Below are 21109 nucleotides of genomic sequence, written 5' to 3' on the forward strand. Positions count from 1 at the left end.
ACTTCAAAAAGAATCGCAAGGAAGCAAAATATACATTTTACATGTACTATGATGCGAGTCTTGTTTCCTTCCACCTTCATATTTGCTGGGCTAACAGAAATGTAAATACCGGTGCAATACTCATTTGTTAGCTTTGATTTGTTTTATTTCACCTTATATACCTCCTCCATCAAGAGCCAGGGTTAAAATCAGAGAACCACTTTGTCTTTGACCTTTGTACCCAAATGACCTTGACCATTAACCCAGTGACCCTGATCTTTGGTCAGTTGACTTTTTCTTTAATTCCGACCAACTTTGCTTCTTAATATCATAACAAAATGTTCATCAGTGAAAAATACAAAACTTGACCTTGACCCTTTGGACCCAGTGACCTTGACCTTTGGTCAATTGACTCCTTGTTTAATTCTGAGCAACATTGCTTCAAAGTGTCATAGCGAAATATTCACCAGTGAAAAGATACAAAATTTAACCTTGACCCCTGACCCGATGACCTTGGGTCAGTTGACTCCTTGTTTAATTCTGATCAACTTTGCTTCATAATGTTCATCAGTGAAAATATGTAAAATTTGACCTTGACCTTTGAACCTAATAACCTTGACCTTTGACCTTGACTTTTTACTTCAATGTGTATTTTTGTGAACTGAACATCTTGACCAAGTTTCATGTACACCGTCAATAAAAACCAAAGTTATCAGCCAGGAACAAAATTTGTGGACGGACAGACAGAGTGATTACTATAGGGCACCCGTATCTCCGATACAGGGCCCTAATAAAGAATTTCATTTCAATAAAAAAAACAAAAACTGAAGTAATCATGCCTATTCTACACAAACCTCATTCTGGTGTGATTTTGGATTAGGGAGGGTACGCAGGTTCATCGTCATGACAACAAGAGGAGGTGGAGACAGGTTCAGGGATGAATCTGTCATGACGCTGACATAGTCTGGGCGAGTTAACATCACCTGGTTTAAAAGACAATGTAATAAATACAACTAAAGGATCAATTGAAATATCAGGGAGCATATGTTTTTTTCCATACATCTTTATTTTAAAAAAGTTTTTTGGAACAGAAAGGGATATGCTTAATCAAGAAAAGATCATCCCAATTCTTAATAAGTAATCAGTTATTATAAATGGAAATGTACACTGAATTTGATTGAATTCATTCACCCCTGAAAACACATTTGAACTCTTCCAATTCAATGGCTGGAATAGTTCATTATGAAATGTCAGGTGTGAATGAGTTAATATAGAAAATCAAGCGAAACACTTGGGAAATGATGCAACTCCAAGGAGTTGATGGTGTTGATTAAATCACCACACCTAAAACCTGATCTCTCCCAGTTTTACTACATACCTCAAGCTTGCACCAACTGATTGGCAGATTTGAAATTTCTGAAAATGGTGAAAATTCATTACATGAGGAAATCCTTGCTGCAGTTTGATTATTGTCCTCTCCTATTCTGTCTTTGCGTATTGCAGAGTTATCTTCTCTTGTGAGCAGGTATTGATTGTTACGTCATTGGTTTGTGAGAGTAACGTCATCAATTTTTGAGAAAATGATGCAATTTTCTCACACAAACCAATGACGTAACAATCAATACATGCTCACAAGAGAAGATAACTCTGCAATACGCAAAGACGGAATAGGAGGGTGACATCATCAACACAGCACATCATGCACTGTTTCTATTAATGGATTCATGTAATAACTATATGGTGTTTCTACTCTCAATATCAGTACTACATAATGTCAATATTAGTATACCTCTTACAAAACATATTTCCAGTCATTATAAGTACACAACTTTACTATGCAGTATTTCTACTGTAGATATAAATACACAGGATTTATTTTTATATTTCTACTTAACTTGGACCCTATAAACCTACAAAAGAATATGAAAGTTGTTTTTTCAGTATTACTTTTTATATATATGTATTTTTTTTAAACATCTTTTCTCAGAATTTTCAGATTGATCAAACATGTATGTATGTTTTGTTTTAACCCTGTAATCAATATAAAACAGCTATTTATTTTATCGGGATGACATCACAGGTTGGCAGCATCCGTGGCACAAATCCAATATTTTAGAAATTATTAAAAAATATCAAAATTGTACTGAATGTAAATACAAGGATTGAATCCTGTTGTGTTGAGGTGAACAATAAGATTCAAGCCTTGAATTTTAAGTTTTTCCATTTCAAGGCGGAAATGAACATTATATTTTGATTTAACTAGTAACTTGTGATGATTTCCTCCCTGGTATATGAAGTGAATGCGTCACTTACGAGGACATTTGAGATCAAGCCATGAAGGACCTTTCATCTTTGCATCCAACAGGAAGATTTCCAAGCTGAAAGGAAAACGCAAAAATATTTTTCAACAGGAAAATGGATAGAAATAATTTATATGTTTAATAATAACAATTCATGTCCACTGTACCGGAGTAAAATATTTGTAAGACAAACAGATGTCACACTTATCTAAATTTGAAATATTGGTGAAGTTATCCCCAAGATGAATTCAAATACGAAATATAAAGACTGTTCAGTACTAGAGTAATTGAACTAAAGGCGAAGTATGACCATGAGAATTTTAAAGCAAACACTTAATGATCCTTCTTGTCATGACGCAAGGCATAAAACCTGATGTTGTGGAAGCGACCTCAAGTTTGTTTAACATGTACAGATATAGGAAATGTTCAACAGAATGTGATGCATGACTGACAGACAGAGAGGATGAAATGAAAACAATGTATTGTTTTTTCCAAATGTGCGGGACAACCAAGACCATGTGAGATGGGTGTAGAGGTATTAGTCTTCAACAAACAGTGACAGTGAATTCTCTTACCAAGAGGTCTTAGTACCAAATACGTGAGAAAATGTTTCGCCCTTCAGATCCGACGGCAGAACTGGATTGTCAGCCTGTAAAATACAACCACCGATATAGAATTAGTGTCAATGTAAATTTCAGTCAGTGTAAATATTCAGGCCTATCACATCAACGAGTTGATGTCAGTGATAGTGATTTTTTTAACTTTTTTTTCTAAAGGGCCAGTGCCTTTTTTTTTTATTGGGAACTTTAATGTGCGGACACAATGAATTGGGAATTTTACGACATGTTACGGATGTATGATATTAGGGAAATTTTGTATGAGATTACAATCGATCATCAGCCCATCACTAGGTGTAAGGAACTCACTGCATATCTGACTTCCAGATAGTCTGACTCTACTGGGACCTCTTCCTTTTCAAAGGCATACTGCTTCGTAGCTTTCTGAAAAATAAAGTTATTTGCATTGACAACATGTTTTAAAATAAAATTACAAAGCAATTTATCAAACTGCAATATTTCCACCAAGCTTTGTCGGGCTCCATCATAGGATGCTACTGGACAAATATGACTCTAGGCCTTTCGGATCTTCAGAAGAAGTTGTTAAAACAAAAAGTTGACGGACAGACGCTGCGCCATGGCATAATCTCACAGGTGAGCTAAAAATAATATTATCCTAATGTAACATAAAGCAAAGCATAAATTTGCAAGACTTCAGAGTTATATCTGCAATTCATCATCAAACATTCATTATGAAATAACAGACCTTGGATTTGAATTTCTTGATTTTGTGTTTCTCGACGATCTTCTCATTGAATTCTGTGTAGACATCTACCAATCCAACCTCAAACCCTGTGTCCTCTCCTGTCTTCTGACAAAATTTCTACAAAATCAATCCAAAGGATATTTTCCATAACCATTTTTGAACATTTCACATCTAATATATTGTAAAATTACAGCAGGTTGTTGTACACCACTGGATGTTGGAATACTCAGGGGTCAGAATGGAAAGTTTTCATTATATGCAATTAACTTATGTGTTGAAGACTTCAGTGACGTGCACAGTCATGGGCATGGGTTCAATTCCACAATATATCCCAACCAGTTTTTCCTCCCATAATGCAGTTAATTTACTCAGCTATATAATTTACCCTCAATCATTTTCTTTAAAACCCTTTTGCACATCTTTCCCTCCTTCCTCCCCCATCCTCTTCTCTTCCATATACTTTTATCTATATGTATAATATTAGTCAGTGCCATCTAAATGCCGTTTTACAAAAAAAGAGAATCAGATGGATTAACAAAAGTACTTTGTACTTGTTTTCGAATCTTATATGTATATCATGTTTGTATCACTGGAATATTATAACGATAATAAAAAGTTTAAACTAATATATTGTAACAGAGACCTCTTTTCCAAATGGCCCTGAATCTCCCTGTAACCCATTCCTGAGTGTCCTACCACTAAGGTTACGTTTACTTACCTCTAGTCATGCCAGTGATCAGTGTTAAGGTGGTCCACCACTAACATTGCCAATAATGTGCTTAATATACCAGAGGTTCATTCTTTGCTCCATTAACATTTCATTATAACTACTGGAATTGATGTTTAAATTGCCTTAGATAAACTACTTAGTTAGGGCATCAATATTTACAGAAGTTGAAGAAGCCAATTTTCTCCCATCCTCGATACCCAGGGGTTATGCTCACTTTTGCTCTCTACACCCCTGGAATATGTCATAGCAACAATGAAGGCACTCGGCTAGCTATTTGATTGGTGTCAGGTAAAACAAAACCCTGACCAATCACTAGTCTGATACTTGTCCTTTGAAGATTACATAGGAGCAACGCTCGACTTCAAAGCCTATCATTTTTTACCGTTACGCGACCGCGAGATTCTTTTGATGTCCATCAAAGGACCAAACTAGTCTCCTCATCTCATCCACAAGGTGTTGCACACTGAGCCTTCAATTTTGCTATGACATATCCCAGGGGTGTAGAGAGCGAAAATGAGCGTAACCCCTGGATAACGAGGAATTTTGTTTTCCTAATAGGCACAATTGGGATAAGTGGTGATAACTGATTTGTATCAAATGTTGTCCCCCCCCCCCCCTCTCTCAATTTTTTTCCCCATTATAGCAACTGTATTGTACACCATTATAAAAGATCAAATATATCTGCATCCTCCATCAACTAGGTACTAACCGTTTTTCTAGGAAGAAGGTACAATCTTCTTTCTATGTTTTTGACAGTCACACAACAGCTGACATGTGTTTTCGCCGAATCAATCCAAACTTTTCCGAATAAGTAAACGGTTCCTAAAACACAAAACTTCCGTTAAAACAAAATGCATTCATAAAAACACTCATATTCAACTGAAATGACCAGGTACTATACTTTCAATGATATACTTAGTAAACACACCAACCAATTGCTACTTTTAACTCAAATTTGTCCATATTCATTTGGGCCTTTTCACTTCGGTGTAACTCAGCTCCTGCCCCCATTCGGAGGGGGAGCTGTAGCACATATACGTAAGGGTCGTTCCACAGCCCAGCTGCTTCCTGGCACCCCGTAAACCTGTTTACTCAACATGAACTACAATCGACCTTCGGCACAGCTCTGTTCCGCCGTGGGCGCCACAAGAATTACGACATATGCCACAGCCGCTTTCACACAGTTCATACAGCCCTATAGTATGTAGACTGTCCATATTATTTGCCATATATGGACACTATTAATAATGCATGCAAGTTTTCGGCCGGGCCTATGCCACTTTATCAAGACTTCAAAATTCTAGTTTCGGTTATGTGCAGTGTGTGTGAGTACCGGTATGTGGCCAAACATTGTTGTATGAATACATGCTATGAATCTGAACTACTTTGTTTGTTGTTTCATAAACTCAAAGAAAGAACAAAGAATTTCTTCAATCTTCTGATCAGAATCATCTTTGTATCTAAGAGAAGCTGACATTTAGTGATCACACATTCCAACAGCCTCTGAAGGTAATCAATACCAGGCTATTTGACACCATTTTTTTTCTCATTTTCTCACATTTTTTTCAAATTCATTCTTTGTACTCCTATACGATCACTACTAAAACAGCAAATCTACAGAGACAACACTGTAGTCCACTATGTTATTTTTAAGGATTTGATTAGACAAGTCACCTGGGTTATTGTAAGGGTCTTCGTAAGCATCCAACCAGTAAAAGCGTAACACTTGCTCTCCAGCTTCATTGGTAACCAAGGGTAACTTTGAGGTGTCCACCTGGACATCTGTCTGTGAGACGATGGGTTCTGATTGGCTGTCAGAGTATGAACCCCAGCTTGTAGAGAAGGTCTCAAAAGGTCTGGAAAAAATGAGAACCTATCAATAACTATGGTCCTTCTCAATAATATGATTATTCCTTATATTTCAATTATTGTTAAAAAAAGAAAAGCTCATGATAAAATGCCCAAAGTAAACCCCCCTCCTCTGGTTATATAATTATGTACACATACTCTATTTACTATCGCAAGAGGAAAGGAAAAATGCACGGCCAGAATGGGGTTCAACCAGGACCTTCCGAACTCTAGACAGATGCTCTACCAACAATCGACCCAGTCCAGTTCTGCTACATTCCTCCCTCCTTTAACAAAGTCTTTGACCCCGAAGTCACATGAGACCCTATACCATATTCTGTGTTCTACCAATTGAGCTATCTGGTCGCCTAGGATCGACCCAGTCCAGTTACGTTACACTACATACATATATACACGATAAATTAGCCCTCAGACAAATCTTTTGACCAAGGCTAACCTGAGGTAATAACATTACACAATTATTTTAAAACTTATTTTACAGAACCAACACGATCAGTATCCTTTGTGTTAACAATTTTTACAGTGTACCTTAGCACTTAGTCATGCAAAGACATTTAATTATCTATTTAACTCATTCACCCCTGAAGACACATTTGGACTTTAGATTATCACTATATACTGTTGCTGCATTTGTTTAAAACGATTGAACCAGTTGGACCAGAGTTGTTGGTTTAAGAAATAAGGTCGGACCTAGAATTCTTGTATACTTGACCAAGATATCCGCATTTCCGGTGGTGCTGGAAAATTCTATCCGACCCACGGGTCTAGATTGCTTACACGCGCAAACTAGCGGGGGATTAGTGACCTTTCGGGTCATGCTTTTGTTCGTGATGTCATTTTATGATGTTTTGGGGTCAGTCAGGGTCATTGACATCACTAACAATTGATATCTGGGCTTCATATGCAAATGAGATATGTGCGGACAGTTTACAATTTTACTAGAAGAGCCTCAGGGTCTCCTGCTCAATATTTTATCCCAGTGGTTTGAATTACCTGATCAATACCTCACATCAGGGACGGATTCTATTAATCTCATACTGCTTTTTAAGTCAGCCTTGACAAAGCCTTGCAAGGCCTCCATAACAATGGCAGGTCCGCCAGGATTTATACCTGAAAATGCTTCATTTTAAACAAAAAACCAGTTGAACCTGATACACGAAAGGGGCATATAGTATGATAATAACAATTCATGAATTTAGAAGACCCAGATGAAAGGGCATGCATTTAGATGACCTAGATTAATAGGTCATGCTCTTAGGGTTCATTCGAGTATCCGGTTGAAATGGTTGAACCTGTAAAGAAAACGACAGGCACAGATCTGAACCGAGGCTGACCTCAGGAATATTCGGCATGTGTAATTTGAGGGGTCCAGACGTACCTGACTGAAATTAAAATGGTGACTATTGCTAGTTTGTGTTATTTCTTTCTAAAACAATGTCAAGCCACATGTAGTTTTTAAGATACGTTATGTCATTCAGTGGACGGATGAAAGAAGGGCATAATATTCTTGAGACATTGTTTTTTATTCTCCGAAACTGTGCATCTTTAGCTCTGCTTATAGAACGGTCCAAGTCCATTCGTTTATCTTGGATAATTTCTGCACCACCTGTACCGTTTTAACCGGAATATGTGAATGTAACCTTAGAAGACCTGGTTTAGAGGGCCATGCACTTACATGACCGTGATCATGTACTTAGGTTGTGTACTTACATGACTACAACAGGTTCCGATTTAGGTTCTACTTTTGGTTTGACTAAAGTCATGGTAACCGGTTCCTCTTTCGCTTTGACCTTAGTGGATTTCTCATCCACCTCCTCATCAAAATCAATGTCATCTAACTCCACCAATCCCGAGTCGTCTGTAAAACAAGGTCAGAAATGATGACTGCTTCAAAATCTTGAATAAAAATAATTCATACCACTATCAAACAAAACAAGGATCCCGTCTCACTTTTCCAATGAAGGATTAGTTCCATAATAGTTAAAAACACACAGAGGGCAATATTTTTTTTTATTTTTTGGATGAAACACAATCACAATATGTCATCTGAGGGACGCTGGTTACCTTAAAATGCAGAAAACTAGAAAAAGTCTAACCAAAGAAATGGAGCTCATCATGAAGTTACATGGTGGTGAAACAACCGATATATGATAATTGTAACTGAACCAACTCAGAACAATAATGGTAAGAGTTATAGAATTCATAACAAATTAGGCAAATTCACAATAATTTTGCATTTCTCAGTGGTACATGAAAAACTATAATAGAACACATCACATGCTATCTGCATGATGCAAGCATTGGATTTAGTGGTGTCTTATGTAAAATCCAATTTTGCACATACTGTTGCTCAAATGTGACATGTAAAAGTAGTTAAAAAGTAGTTATAATGCCAATCATCTGAATTGCAAGTATCAAATAGTGTCAAAGAAAACTTATCTATTTAAGTATGATATTCAACAAGTTAGTACTTACGTAAAAATAATCATTATGCACGCCTTAAAAATTCAGGTGAGGACATTATATACTTATTTATAAAGGGATTCAACCTTAAATGTACTTGTGAGGTTGTTGAACTGTTTGTTGTTACCCTTAAGAACCTGGCAGCAGTCTTTACCATTGATGTTCTGCACTGTATCTACATCCATGCTGTCCACTTCATCAAAATCTTCCTTGAAGTCATCCTGGGGGTCAGGAATGTTAGGACATGGGAGGGGGCGCCTCTTCTTTACTGGCTTGACAGACAGAACAACGCCTGGTTCCTGCTTGATCTCCTGTTTAATACGTAGAGGAGCGGGAGCTGGTGGGGCTGGTTTGTTACGTACCGCAGGTTTGACAGATGTACTGAAGGGGTTGTAAGGTGACCTAAAAATGTATTGATATATATATACAGTAAAACTTGCCGTAATAACCCTCTGTATTCAGCAACTCTCTGGCATATGCGACCTAATAATTTCCTCCCAATCAAATTCACTATATGAACATTATGCATTAAGCGACCACTTGTCTTAGGCGACAAGCCATCGTTTATTTTCACTCCCAAAACTAAAATTTAGCGACTTTGCATTCTGAAAACTAGACCGGAAGTGAAATCGCAATTAGTCGTGACTGGAATCATCAAACTTCGGCTGATTCTGTGTCGCGACTGGGTACCGAGATAAAATCTCTCGTGATAGGAGATTTTAGTGTCAGAGTACTGTTTACCTTTTATAACATGTGTAGTATTATTGCCTTTTGTTTCACAGGAAACATTTCCTATTTTTGTTCGAAAAAGGACCATGGTGAAATTATTAAGAGTAATTTTCCAATTCCAAAGAAACGAGTCAAAATACTGTGAGCAATGCATGGACTCCAACATCCAGATTGACTTTTAACTCATTAACCCCTGAAATTTCATAATGCACTTTTCCAACCTTTGAATTGGAAGAGTTCAAATGTGTCTTCAGGGGTGAATGAGTTAACACAGATCAACAAACATACTTGAAATCTAAAGGCTCTACTCTTCATACAGTTATTTTCTCTACACCCTTGGAATATGTCATGACAAAATCAAAGGCTTGCCATAACATTTTTGATTGATTTCACATATAAAAACCTGACCAATTAATAAACCCCACTAGCCTTGTTCCAATTAATCAACTTTGTTGACTATTGATTATTGACCAGTTAGGCCAATAAAATGATTAATCGACTTCAGAATTCATGATCAGTAGATATTACGGAGTTTTCAGTAGAATAGTTCACGATTTCAAGCTTATCCCCCTGCTAGATTAACTAACGAGAGTTAAACAACAGAATTCGCCTGACATTTATTTCCAGCTGCTACATTTACATCATCAATGACTTACTTTCACTTTCAAGCCCGATTCTGACTACAAATAACATATAACGAAGGTATTTCTTACATGGTAATTTTTGTTTTGTCTAAACAACTTGTAACAACAGTATTGAAAATTCCATGATACATTTCTTTAAAATGATCATTGGTTAGTTAATGTCAACCAATGATTGGTTCTTAGTTTCAACCGGTTCCCATCACTAGGGTGACCATACTTCATTATATCACTTTGGGGGTTCTATGTAGTATTCCCATCTTATGATCATATATATCTCAAGATTGTTTTATCAGCTGATTGCCAAATGTTTTCTAAATGTTTAACCAGTGCATGTATTATTATCAACATATCTACGTCAACAGATCTGAATGCTCTGCCTGCGCAGTCATCCAGTTTACGTCAATAGACAGTCACCTAAATATATGTTTGCCCCTCCCATTAATTGGTCAACCACAGACATACAACCTGACCAGGTTTAGTGCATCCCCGATACTCCAGAGGTTACGCTCACTTACACTCTCTTCACCCCTGGAATATGTCATAGCAAACTTAAAGGCACATGACTAGCTATTTGATTGGTCTCGGGTGAAAAAATCTGACCAATCACAGGCTGATACCTCTCCTTTGAAGATCTTAAAGGAGTGACAACAGACTTTAAAGCCAAAAACTTTACCGTTATGCGAGAGTAAAATTATTTTGATGTAAATGAAAGGATCAAACTACTCTTGTCTCATCCACAAGGTGGCGCACACTGAACCTTTGATTTGCTATGACATATCCCAGTGGTACAGAGAGGGAAAATGACTTAATGAGTGTAACCCTTGGAGTATCAAGGATGGGTTTAGTGTAAGTAGACCAGAAGAAATAGGTGTGAGGCAAGCCTACTTGTATCATTTGCCAGAAGATGTGTAAAGAGCCTTCGATTTTGTCACCACATTCCAGGGGTGCAGAGAAGATATTTTTATCTAGAGCAGATCCCTTGGAGTTTGAGGATGGTCCATAGTATTCATCCTCAACAATCCAGAGATAACCCACACTTTCGCTCTAAGCACCCCTGGAATATGTCATACCAAAAGTGAAGGCTCAAGTGTGGGCCACCTTGTTGGTGAGACAAGACTTGCTTGATCCTTGAATGTTCATCAAAAGAATCTCGCAGTCACTTAACGGTAAAAATTGACAGGCTTTGAAGTGGGGTGTCGCTCCTTTTTAATCTTCAAATGAAAGGTATCAGCCTATTGATTGGTCAGATGTATTTTTTACCCAGGACCACTAATCCAACAGCTATCTTTGTGCCTTTAATTTTGCTATGACATATTCCAGGGGTGTAGAGAGTGAAAGCGAGTGTAACCCCTGGAGAATCGAGGAGGATAGCATTAGGATATCAAAGTAGTTTTGTATTGCTGTAAGGATAGGGAATTATCAACAATGAACAGACTTCAGTCGTCCAAGCAAGACATATGATGCCTAATGGCACTGCGGAAGTTGTTGTTTTTTTTTGAAATGTTGACGATGGATGACATGCTGCATTATGGCATAATATCATGGGCATTTTATGCCAGGTGAGCTAAAAACCATCTCATTATAAAAATTTGGAGTTTGACTTTACTTATTAGAAGCATGGCCCCTTTTCTTCAGCTTAATGGGGACAGGAATGATGGAATCAGAAGGCCCGTTGTGAAGTTCTTCCATTAGATCACCGAGTAATTCATCTCCGGCTAGGCTCACGTCCTTCTGTGAACAGACATATCTCATCAGTATTATCATGTGAATTCTATTTACAAATTGACTGGATAGATGTGGTTCTAGGGTTTTTGCCCAAAAATTCTAACATATAGTTATTATAACCAAATGTCCTAGGGAGACTAAAATATTACCTCCACTTTCTTCTTGCTGCCCCCCGTAGCGGCCTGTGCCATGAACATAGACTTGATATTGGCCTTGGGTTTGGTGCCTGGCCTCACAATATTTGGGTTCTTGGTCTTCTTCTTGTCTCCTTTCTTTTCTGAAAACAGAAGGGCACAGAACGTATCATGTTGTAGTAGGATTTCAAAACTACCTGTCCAAAAAGCTGATATTTATATTTAGCCCATTTTGACAAAACTGCCTGTCTAAAATTAAGTAAAATAGTACGGATATATAGTGAGAAGTTGCAAATTAAAGATGAATTGCTATGCATTTAAACATGACAGTGATATTTTAAAGGTTAATTTGGAGCCTTATAAAGGCCCCTTCAACCAGATGACTTTTGATGCTTTCCCCCCAAATCAATGCAAAAAATCACTTTATTTCCCAAAATCATGATTTCTTTTGTGTGTGATATTTTCCCAAATCAACAGGCACAGGCCCCTGTGGAAATGAAGTAGAAAAATGACTGCTTGAGCATTAACTTACTACTGGCAGCAGGGGCAGAGTCATCCAATTCATCATCAAATATCTCACGGCCATCTTCCACATACCCTGATCCGTCTAATAAACAGAAAGCATAAGTGGTAATTAAATCAAGAAAATTAACAAAAAAAAACAGTGAATCAGATGTAATGATAACTGTAAATACAGACTTTATCAATACAAATAGTAATAAAAGTGGTGTTACTGTCTAAATTATTGATGATGATCTCTGTGGTAAGTCACTAATAAACTAGATTTGTGCATAATATTTGTGTATCATTCATTGTGACGCGGTCATACGGTGCAGTGAAACAAATTTGGTCTTTTTGAGTGTACTAATGATGGACAGATCGTCAAACTAATGAGTTTACTGTGGAAACCTTATACTTGTCATATCAGGGGATGTGGACAACAAACGACTACAGTAACGACTCCACGTGATTAACCCTTTCACCAATGTAGACCATAATGGACTCTAGTCGACTGAATGGGTTAACCAGTAAATAATACAACCACCGTGACAAACATACCATCGTCAACGATCCAGTCATCCTCCTGTCGCTCCTGTACAATTTTGGAATATTCATCTTCGTCAACAATATCGTAGACTTGCTGATCTTCTTTTTCCTGCAGAGATAAGGTTTTTTTTAGATATAATTTTCTTTTTCAAAACTAGCCATATTAAGTAACCTGGGATAACGTAGCTTCTGAGAACGAGACATTTTTGTTACATAATGCATCGCCAGAGCTACGAAGTGGTCCTATGCCAACGAACGGAGTAAAATCAAATGTGTCAAATAGTGGTGCTAGATTACTAATAAGGGTGGAATGACCCATGGTGTGGATGGGATTTAGAGGAAATGACCCGGATAAAAAAACTACTTTTTTGGTTAGAAAAGTAGGTAAAAATATATCTAGTATATTAGTCAAAATAACACCACCTGAGCCAAAATTTCACAAATTATATACCTTGTTGAAAAAAAACAAAGATACACAAAATATTAACTCATTCACCCCTGTCATTCCTGTAGGAACTCTATCTCCCATGTAGACACATCTGAATTCTTCCAATTCAAAGGAATAGTTCAATATAAAATTTCAGGGGTGAATTTGTAATAAATTATCAGACATTCACTTTGAGACAGTGTTTATATAAGAGGGTCAAAAGGAGTGGCTAGTAATTAATAAGGTTTGATGATGAAGCTTAATTTCGGATTTATTCCTTAAATCACAAGATTACCTCATATTTGTTTTTCACACCGGCAGCTTTGGCTTCGCGCAATCTCTGCAAGGCTGCAAACTTTCCCTTCTTGTCTATTTTTTGACGTTTTGACCGTCCACGAGCAAGCGATTCTACCAATAAAACACAAAATGTACATGTAAAATAATCACGGATGCTGACATTTACAAAGAAATCAGTGCAAATAAGATCAAATTGTCTAGTGTTGGATTAGTACACAAAACCGGCCCTACAAAAACAGCTGACAGTGTTTTTTTCACATGTGCTTAATCGGAGCTAGATATAAGCTGATCAAAATAGAACATAAAGAAAGATTAAATCAACTATACGAGGACATATCTACACGAGTCAATAGTTGTGTACCTTGATCACCATCGTTGTTATTTTCTGTGTCCGAACCTGGCGCCATTTTCACGTAGAGTTGAATCTGGCGCGAAACACCAGATGGCGCTAGACGTGATGAACCGGAAACAAAACAAATATTATAAATTTCTCCAAATAAACCAAACCAGGGACTTAATTTCCGGAATTCGTGAGACTGAGGAATGTGGAACAACCGGTTTGTCCGCTTTTAAATAAAACAATTTCAGGTAATAATCCTGGCGGACCTACAAATGTTTATGCAGGCTTCCCAGGCATTGTCAAGGCTCGCCGTAAAGCAGCATCACATTACTAGTTCCGACCTTATTCATTAAGTGAACAACTGTGGACCGACCGGTTTAACCGTTTACGCGTATCCGGTTGAAACGGTTGAACCGGTTAAAAACTAGGGGTACATTCACCTATCCGGTTAAAACGGTTGAACCGGTCGAACTAGGGTTACATTCGCGTATCCGGTTGAAACTATTTGAACCGGTTGAACTAGGGGTACATTCGCGTATCCGGTTGAAACTATTTGAACCGGTTGAACTAGGGGTACATTCGCGTATCCGGTTGAAACGGTTGCACCGGTTGCACTAGGGGTACATTAGCGTATCCGGTTGAAACGGTTGAACAGGGGTACATTCACCTATCCGGTTAAAACGGTTGAACTAGGGTTACATTCGCGTATCCGGTTGAAACGGTTGAACCGGTTGAACCTGTACAGGCACAAATCTGGACCTGACGGAAACTAACATACTGACTGTTATTAGTTTGCATTATTTCTTTCTAAAACAATATCAAGTCACATGTAGTTTTTATGATACGTGATATCATACTATTCTTGATACATTGTTTTTTATTCTCCGAAACTGTGCATTTTTAGCTCTGCTTATAGAACGGTTCAACGAGAAAACCAACCGGGATAAGCGAATGTAGCATAGGGCCTGTTCACATTATTATGCATGTCTTGCAAGGCTTTGTCAAGGCACTCCTGAAAGCAGCATCAGATTACTAGGTCCGACCTTATTTACATCTAATAAACGAACAACAGTGGTCCGACCGGTTTGACCGTTTAACGAAAACGATATGAATATATTCAGGGTCATCTTGGCTAGCCAAGTGTTCGCTTCGTATACACTCAAAAGTGGAGTGTATACGAAACGAACACTTGGCTAGCAAAGATGATTCAGGGTAAAAACCGTTCAGTATGTCATCTTTTCTCTGGAGCCATACAATTGTAAAGTGTACTGTACCCTGAACGTTTTGCTAACTTCCCAAATTGGTACACCGTCAGAAAATGGTTCGAATATTACTTTAAAATTAAATTTGATAATTTTTCTTTGACAGTATAACACAAAAGATATTTATCAGCATTTCCACCAAATAGTTTTATTTTCATGAACATTTTGAAAGTACACGATGACTTCAAAGTAAACATATCAGTAAACCAGTAAAAACGATGTACGTCGACGAAAATTTGGAGGATTTTGAAGGGGTTAACTGAAAGCATGTTTAAATGTTGATTTCTGGTCCTTATATAAATTGTAGTTCAGTATGGTATTTATAAAAGCAATATATTGTGTTGCAATTATCGGCACATCAACTAGTAGAAATAATATTAAGTTACAGCAGAGACGTAATTATTAATACATACGTCTCTGGTTACAGCCTGTTATATGGTGTACCAATTTGGGTACTAATCAAGGACGAAATCTCACTGCGAGTTAAGTGTTCTAGTTTCAAAAACATATTACTTAGAATTAAAACTTTTTCTGAAAATGAACCACCGTACTTCGAATAGTTCTTTAAAATTAAATTTGAGCGTTTTTCTTTGACAGTATAACAGAAAAGATATTTATCAGCATAAATACCTGCAAACTACCTCTTTGTCAATTAGAATCAAGAAACATTCCTGATAAAATACCAGCAGTTTTAAATATCATGGAAAAACTGTCAAAATTGTACCAATTGTGGTAGCGTGACGTTATATCAAGCAATGGAAATACTTCATATTATACAATAAAAGACTAAGAAAGTGCGAATGTTGTAGGTGACTCCGTTTCCGAGATATTGTGATTTATTGGGGGAAAAAACTCAGCGGCGATCGCCTCGATGTAGCTCACATCTGTGACGTCACAAGTTCCATGCTGTCAAAACAGCCCTAGCCTTAGGAATATACCGGAAAGCTTCGATCGTGCGTTCGATATGTGAGCTTTTTAGCTACTTATGTGATATATTCCGCCGTCACTTACTATACATATCAATGGTTTATTTTTTACAATTTTAATGATGAAATGAGTTCCTCCTGAGGTGGTAAACGGTGTGTTGGATGCTATCTAAATGAATATGTGTTTTTACATAATTGGTTAATCTAGTGACTGAAGATAATATACTTTTTACTATTAAATTGATCCTTTAGAAAAAATGATGAACACCTATATATACAACACAAAACAATTGATTAAAAATTGAGTCATATTAACGTAAACGAACCGCACCCCTTTCTTTACAATATGTAGATAGACAAAAAAAAATGCACCGGTACAATAATTTATACTCAATGTGAGCAGCAACACGTGTTAATTTTACTCCCAGTCATAAAACTTGAAACGTTTTTATTCTTAATGCAATCCAAGGAATTTAGCACATAATAAATATACACACACTTCTAAGACTATTGCAGAGGGAGAACCTCGCAGAGATTAGTAATTTATCAAGGAACCACCTCATGCAGGGTAGTGACTATTTTGGACGTTTTTAGTGCCCAAGGGTGTGTGGGGGGGGGGGGGGGGGGGGGGGGGGGTTGAATTCAGCGGTATGTGTTTTGACATTTTCTAGCTGAAATGAAGATTGTACCTTTTTATTACATGTATAATAAGTCTTATATGTGAGCGGCATTTTACTTTCGTTATACTTTCAATGGTAGGGTGTCGAGAAGACATACCCTCAAGTTTTAAGTGAAGCTTACTTATTAGGAAGTCACGGCGGAATTGGAATGGTGGATCCCCGGACTCTACCTGCAAACTTGCTAAGGAGGTGCATCTCATGCTATGCAAACAAGTTTTTAAACAATTTATTGTAGTTGATTTAGTTTTTCTAGTTGAGAATTGCTAGCCGAGTTGTACACTTCGGCTCCGTAGTCTATTATACTCCGGATTAGTGTTTTGTACAATGTAAGTAATGTGTACCGGTTATATCCCCAGTTTGTACCACTTAAATATTTTAATAAAATTAAACGCTTCTCGCTCTGTTGTACAATAGAGTCTATATGGGCACTCCATGTTAGTGCGCTATCATAGTACATGCCTAGGAATTTTGCAACAGACTTAATTATTAACCCTGTATCACCCATCTTAACATTAACATAAGTCAGTTTCGTATTAGTACTTCTGCCTTGTTTGAATAGAACCCCAATGGTTTTGGTTTCTAAAATTTTAAAACCCCTTGTGTCACACCATTTTAATATTTTGGTTATTTCTGAGGACATAGTTGTACATAGGAACCAAGATTTCTATGCGCTTTCCATATGGCGCTATCATCAGCGAACTGAGAAATATCATGTTTATTCATAAGACAGTAAGATATATCGTTTATACATATATTAAAAAGTGTTGGGCTGAGAACTGAGCCCTGAGGGGTACCGTTCTCTATTATTTATGTGTCGGAGCATATATCTCCAATACGTACCTGTATAGATCGATCCTGTAGAAAATCCTTTATAAACCATGCATGTTTCCATGTATGCCCATATGTTTCATTTTAAAAAGTAAGTCCATCTTTCCACATCATGTCAAAGGCTTTTTCAAAGTCTATAAAAACTGCAAGTACATTTTCTTTGTTGAGATTATATTTCTAATTTTCGTTCTCTAACTTAATAATTTGATCAATAGTAAATCTATTTTTCCTAAAACCACACTGATTAATTGTTAGTAAGTTATTTGTCTCTAAAAACCATTTTAGCCTATTATTGACCATTTTCTTCATAATTTTGCACATTGTTGATGTTAATGATATAGGTCTGTACGATAGTGGCAGGCTAGGATTTTTACCGTTCTTAAAAACTGGTGTACCAATGGCACGTTTCCACTTTTAGGGTATTTTTTTATTTACCCAAACTAAATTAAAAAAGTCTAATATGACTTTTTTGGCAGAAATACTTAAATTTTTATACATGGCATATACAATATTGTCTTCTCCTGGACTACTATTTTTCATTAGCCTTAATGCGTCCATAAATTCCTGTATGTTAAACGGTTCATTTATGACGTCATCTGATGGTATGGTTTCATTTATAGATTCTTTGTTTAACTCGTCAAATTCTCTCTTTTTCAAGAAATTCTTGTCTGTTATTGGATGTTTTGCTTACTGATGCGAAAGATGCTGCAAAAAAGATTACATTTTGTGTTAGTATCGGATATATAATTATTATTAGTGGTGTCCAGTAAAGCTGGTATTTGATTATTCTTATTGATATTCCTCGTGTTTTTAACTGCCCACCATACTTTGTTCAAAGAAGTATCTGTATCTATATCATTACAGTACTCTTTCCAGTAATTTTTCTTTTGTATCATTGATAACCTTTTTTTGAATGTTCCCTCTTCCGCCTATAAACCTGTAAATCAGATTGATTAAAACTTCTCCGTGCTTTATTATAAGCTCTGTGCTTGTCACGTATAACACGTGAACATTCCCCGTTCCACCACGATACTGCAGATTTGGTAGTAGACTTTTTCTGCGTTATAGGAATAAAATCAGTAGCAATTTTAAAAATACAATTTTCGAGCTTTACATGGCTTTCTTCAATATTTTCGCTTAAGAGTGTTGGAGTTATCTCCCTTGCACTGGATGACATATAACCCTCCCAGTTGGCTTTTGACAAATTTCACTGGGGCTTTGTATTTGTATAGTTAATGGTAGGCATGCATCTGTATTTTATAATAATAGGATAGTGATCACTATCAAAATTGTCATCATGGACACTCCATAAACATTTACCCGATATGTCCGGTGTAGCCATTGTCAGATCTATATATGATATTTCTAGAGTAGCTTGATTTACTCTCTACCAGATCCGTCATTTAATAGGGTTATGTTAAAGGTATCAAATTCCCCAACTCTAAACACCTTTAAGACTCGTCTTAACAACCACTGGAAGCAACACCCAGCCAAGTTCAAACCATCTTTTATTAGACACTGTGTGACATTCTGATATGAACAGTGATACTGATAGTAGTGTGAACAGTGTATTTTAACCATACTTTTAACTATATAGGAGAGGAACTTTACTGGGAGTTACGTAACTCCATATCAAACTTACTACGCGTTAATGAAATAACATTTGTAAATAGCAACCAGAAGTCAATAGTACGCGAAAGTACGTTATACTATTAAGTAGAGAAAAGATACATCTACACAAGCCCCGGCTTACCATTGATGTCAACTGAGCGAAACTGAGCGAAATATAATCGTATAAGACCTTTCCTATTACGTCACATCTTTCTCCGCCCCATAAGGTATGATTGTTTGTTTGTTTTAACAATTTTTATTATATATATAAATAAACATATATAAATGGATCAGATAACAGGCTAGGCCTATATCAATCTTCTCCCTGATGGTGTAAGTATGATATTATATATATACATGTAATTAATAAGCTATTTATATTATTGTATTCAATTCACACACTCAATCATACATTAATACAATTAACTACTTACACACTCATGTCAATACTCATTCACTATATGATATTTACAATATTATCTAAATTGACTAGCAACTATCAACAATTAAGATTGAATTAGGTAATTACACCAAATAATTCATTTAATTGTATGTATATGCAAAAACATATATAATAGATTGATTATATTTAAACATTTATTTACATCATCCTAACCGTTTGGATGCATTGATGGACTTTTCAACATTAGACAAAATCAGTATATTTATTTCAGAAGGTAAATCAGTACTTCCAGATGTCAAAAGTTGAACATTTAAGTATCCAGCTCTGGTATAGATATCATGGATTAAGTTCACGGAATTAGGGTAATTTGGACAAGTGAAGAAGAAGTGTTCAGAATTTTCAATTGGATGACCACATGAACAGGAAGAATCAGTAGAAAGATGGTCAGCAAATTTGTCACTGGCATTATTTCTAAGTTGGCAGAGGATAACATTTAACTTTCTAGGGCTACAGTTTTGAAAAACAGAAGTAATATTTACAAGAGGGATTCTTTCATTATTCAATTTAGATTTGAATATATTTAATGATGGCGCTGAGGTTATTTCAGAATCAAGCGAATTCCATATTTTCATGACATCTGGAAAAAAACTATTGCCAAATAAATTAGATCTAAAGCGAGGAATATTAAAAAATCTGTATTGTCTAAGATTATGAGGTGGAACAGCATCATTAATATAAGGTTTAACAATGTCATGTAAATATACTGGTGTCATATGATTTAGAATTTTAAACATTAAAATAAGTTTGTGCTTATGACGCCTAGAAGAGAGCAGTTCAAACCCAGTTTCAGAATATAGTTTCCGATGTGATGTTCCACTTCGTAATCCAGTTATTATTTTCATGGCCTCAATTTGTACAGATTGTGATAGTTTCGCTTCGCCAATAGTGCAATTGTTCCAAATAACATCTGCATACTCAAGAATAGGTCTTACATAAGAATTAAAAGGTATGATGACTGTTAAAATCAACACACATTATATATGGCGTATTGATGTAAGTATTGAGTTCACTGTAGTCTTCTAGTTTATTAGTTTTACATGTATTATATATATTAATGATACTGACGGATTTGTCATGCAATTTTATAACGACACCCACAACCTCCATAGTTGTACTGACTATACTCAACTCGTGGAAAGTCAGGGTTTCTTAACATATATGGCAACATCGCCTGAAGCCCCAAAAAACCTCTGGATCCGCCAATGCAGGTACATTAACGACAGGTTCCTGTGGTTCTGTGGCGGACGGACGAACGGGGTATGTCAATATGTCGTGAACCTTTATCTAGAATTTTAATTAGCCAGAGGAGTAAGATTACAATTACTAGTAGGG

At 36.5% G+C, this 21109-nt stretch overlaps 1 protein-coding gene across 1 annotated transcript in view; it reads right to left on the bottom strand.

Annotated features, from left to right (window-relative positions):
- LOC110462429 (DNA polymerase alpha catalytic subunit-like) overlaps positions 1 to 14112 on the bottom strand; it is a 40805-nt gene extending 26693 nt beyond the window's left edge. Inside the window, exons 1-16 of the mRNA XM_021516378.1 lie at positions 14029 to 14112; positions 13666 to 13778; positions 12956 to 13052; positions 12429 to 12503; positions 11912 to 12039; positions 11644 to 11768; positions 8819 to 9066; positions 7912 to 8059; positions 6007 to 6188; positions 5042 to 5154; positions 3603 to 3719; positions 3206 to 3280; positions 2855 to 2928; positions 2293 to 2357; positions 1358 to 1395; positions 830 to 962 (exon numbers count right to left, since the gene is read on the bottom strand). Coding sequence (XP_021372053.1) covers positions 830 to 962; positions 1358 to 1395; positions 2293 to 2357; positions 2855 to 2928; positions 3206 to 3280; positions 3603 to 3719; positions 5042 to 5154; positions 6007 to 6188; positions 7912 to 8059; positions 8819 to 9066; positions 11644 to 11768; positions 11912 to 12039; positions 12429 to 12503; positions 12956 to 13052; positions 13666 to 13778; positions 14029 to 14074 — 1777 coding nt within the window. The 5' untranslated portion in view covers positions 14075 to 14112. The remainder of the gene's footprint in view (positions 1 to 829; positions 963 to 1357; positions 1396 to 2292; positions 2358 to 2854; positions 2929 to 3205; positions 3281 to 3602; positions 3720 to 5041; positions 5155 to 6006; positions 6189 to 7911; positions 8060 to 8818; positions 9067 to 11643; positions 11769 to 11911; positions 12040 to 12428; positions 12504 to 12955; positions 13053 to 13665; positions 13779 to 14028) is intronic.
- Between the last annotated feature and the right edge of the window lie 6997 nt (positions 14113 to 21109).

This window comes from Mizuhopecten yessoensis, unplaced genomic scaffold, assembly GCF_002113885.1.
Source record: "Mizuhopecten yessoensis strain PY_sf001 unplaced genomic scaffold, ASM211388v2 scaffold10797, whole genome shotgun sequence".
Lineage (NCBI taxonomy): Eukaryota > Metazoa > Mollusca > Bivalvia > Pectinida > Pectinidae > Mizuhopecten > Mizuhopecten yessoensis.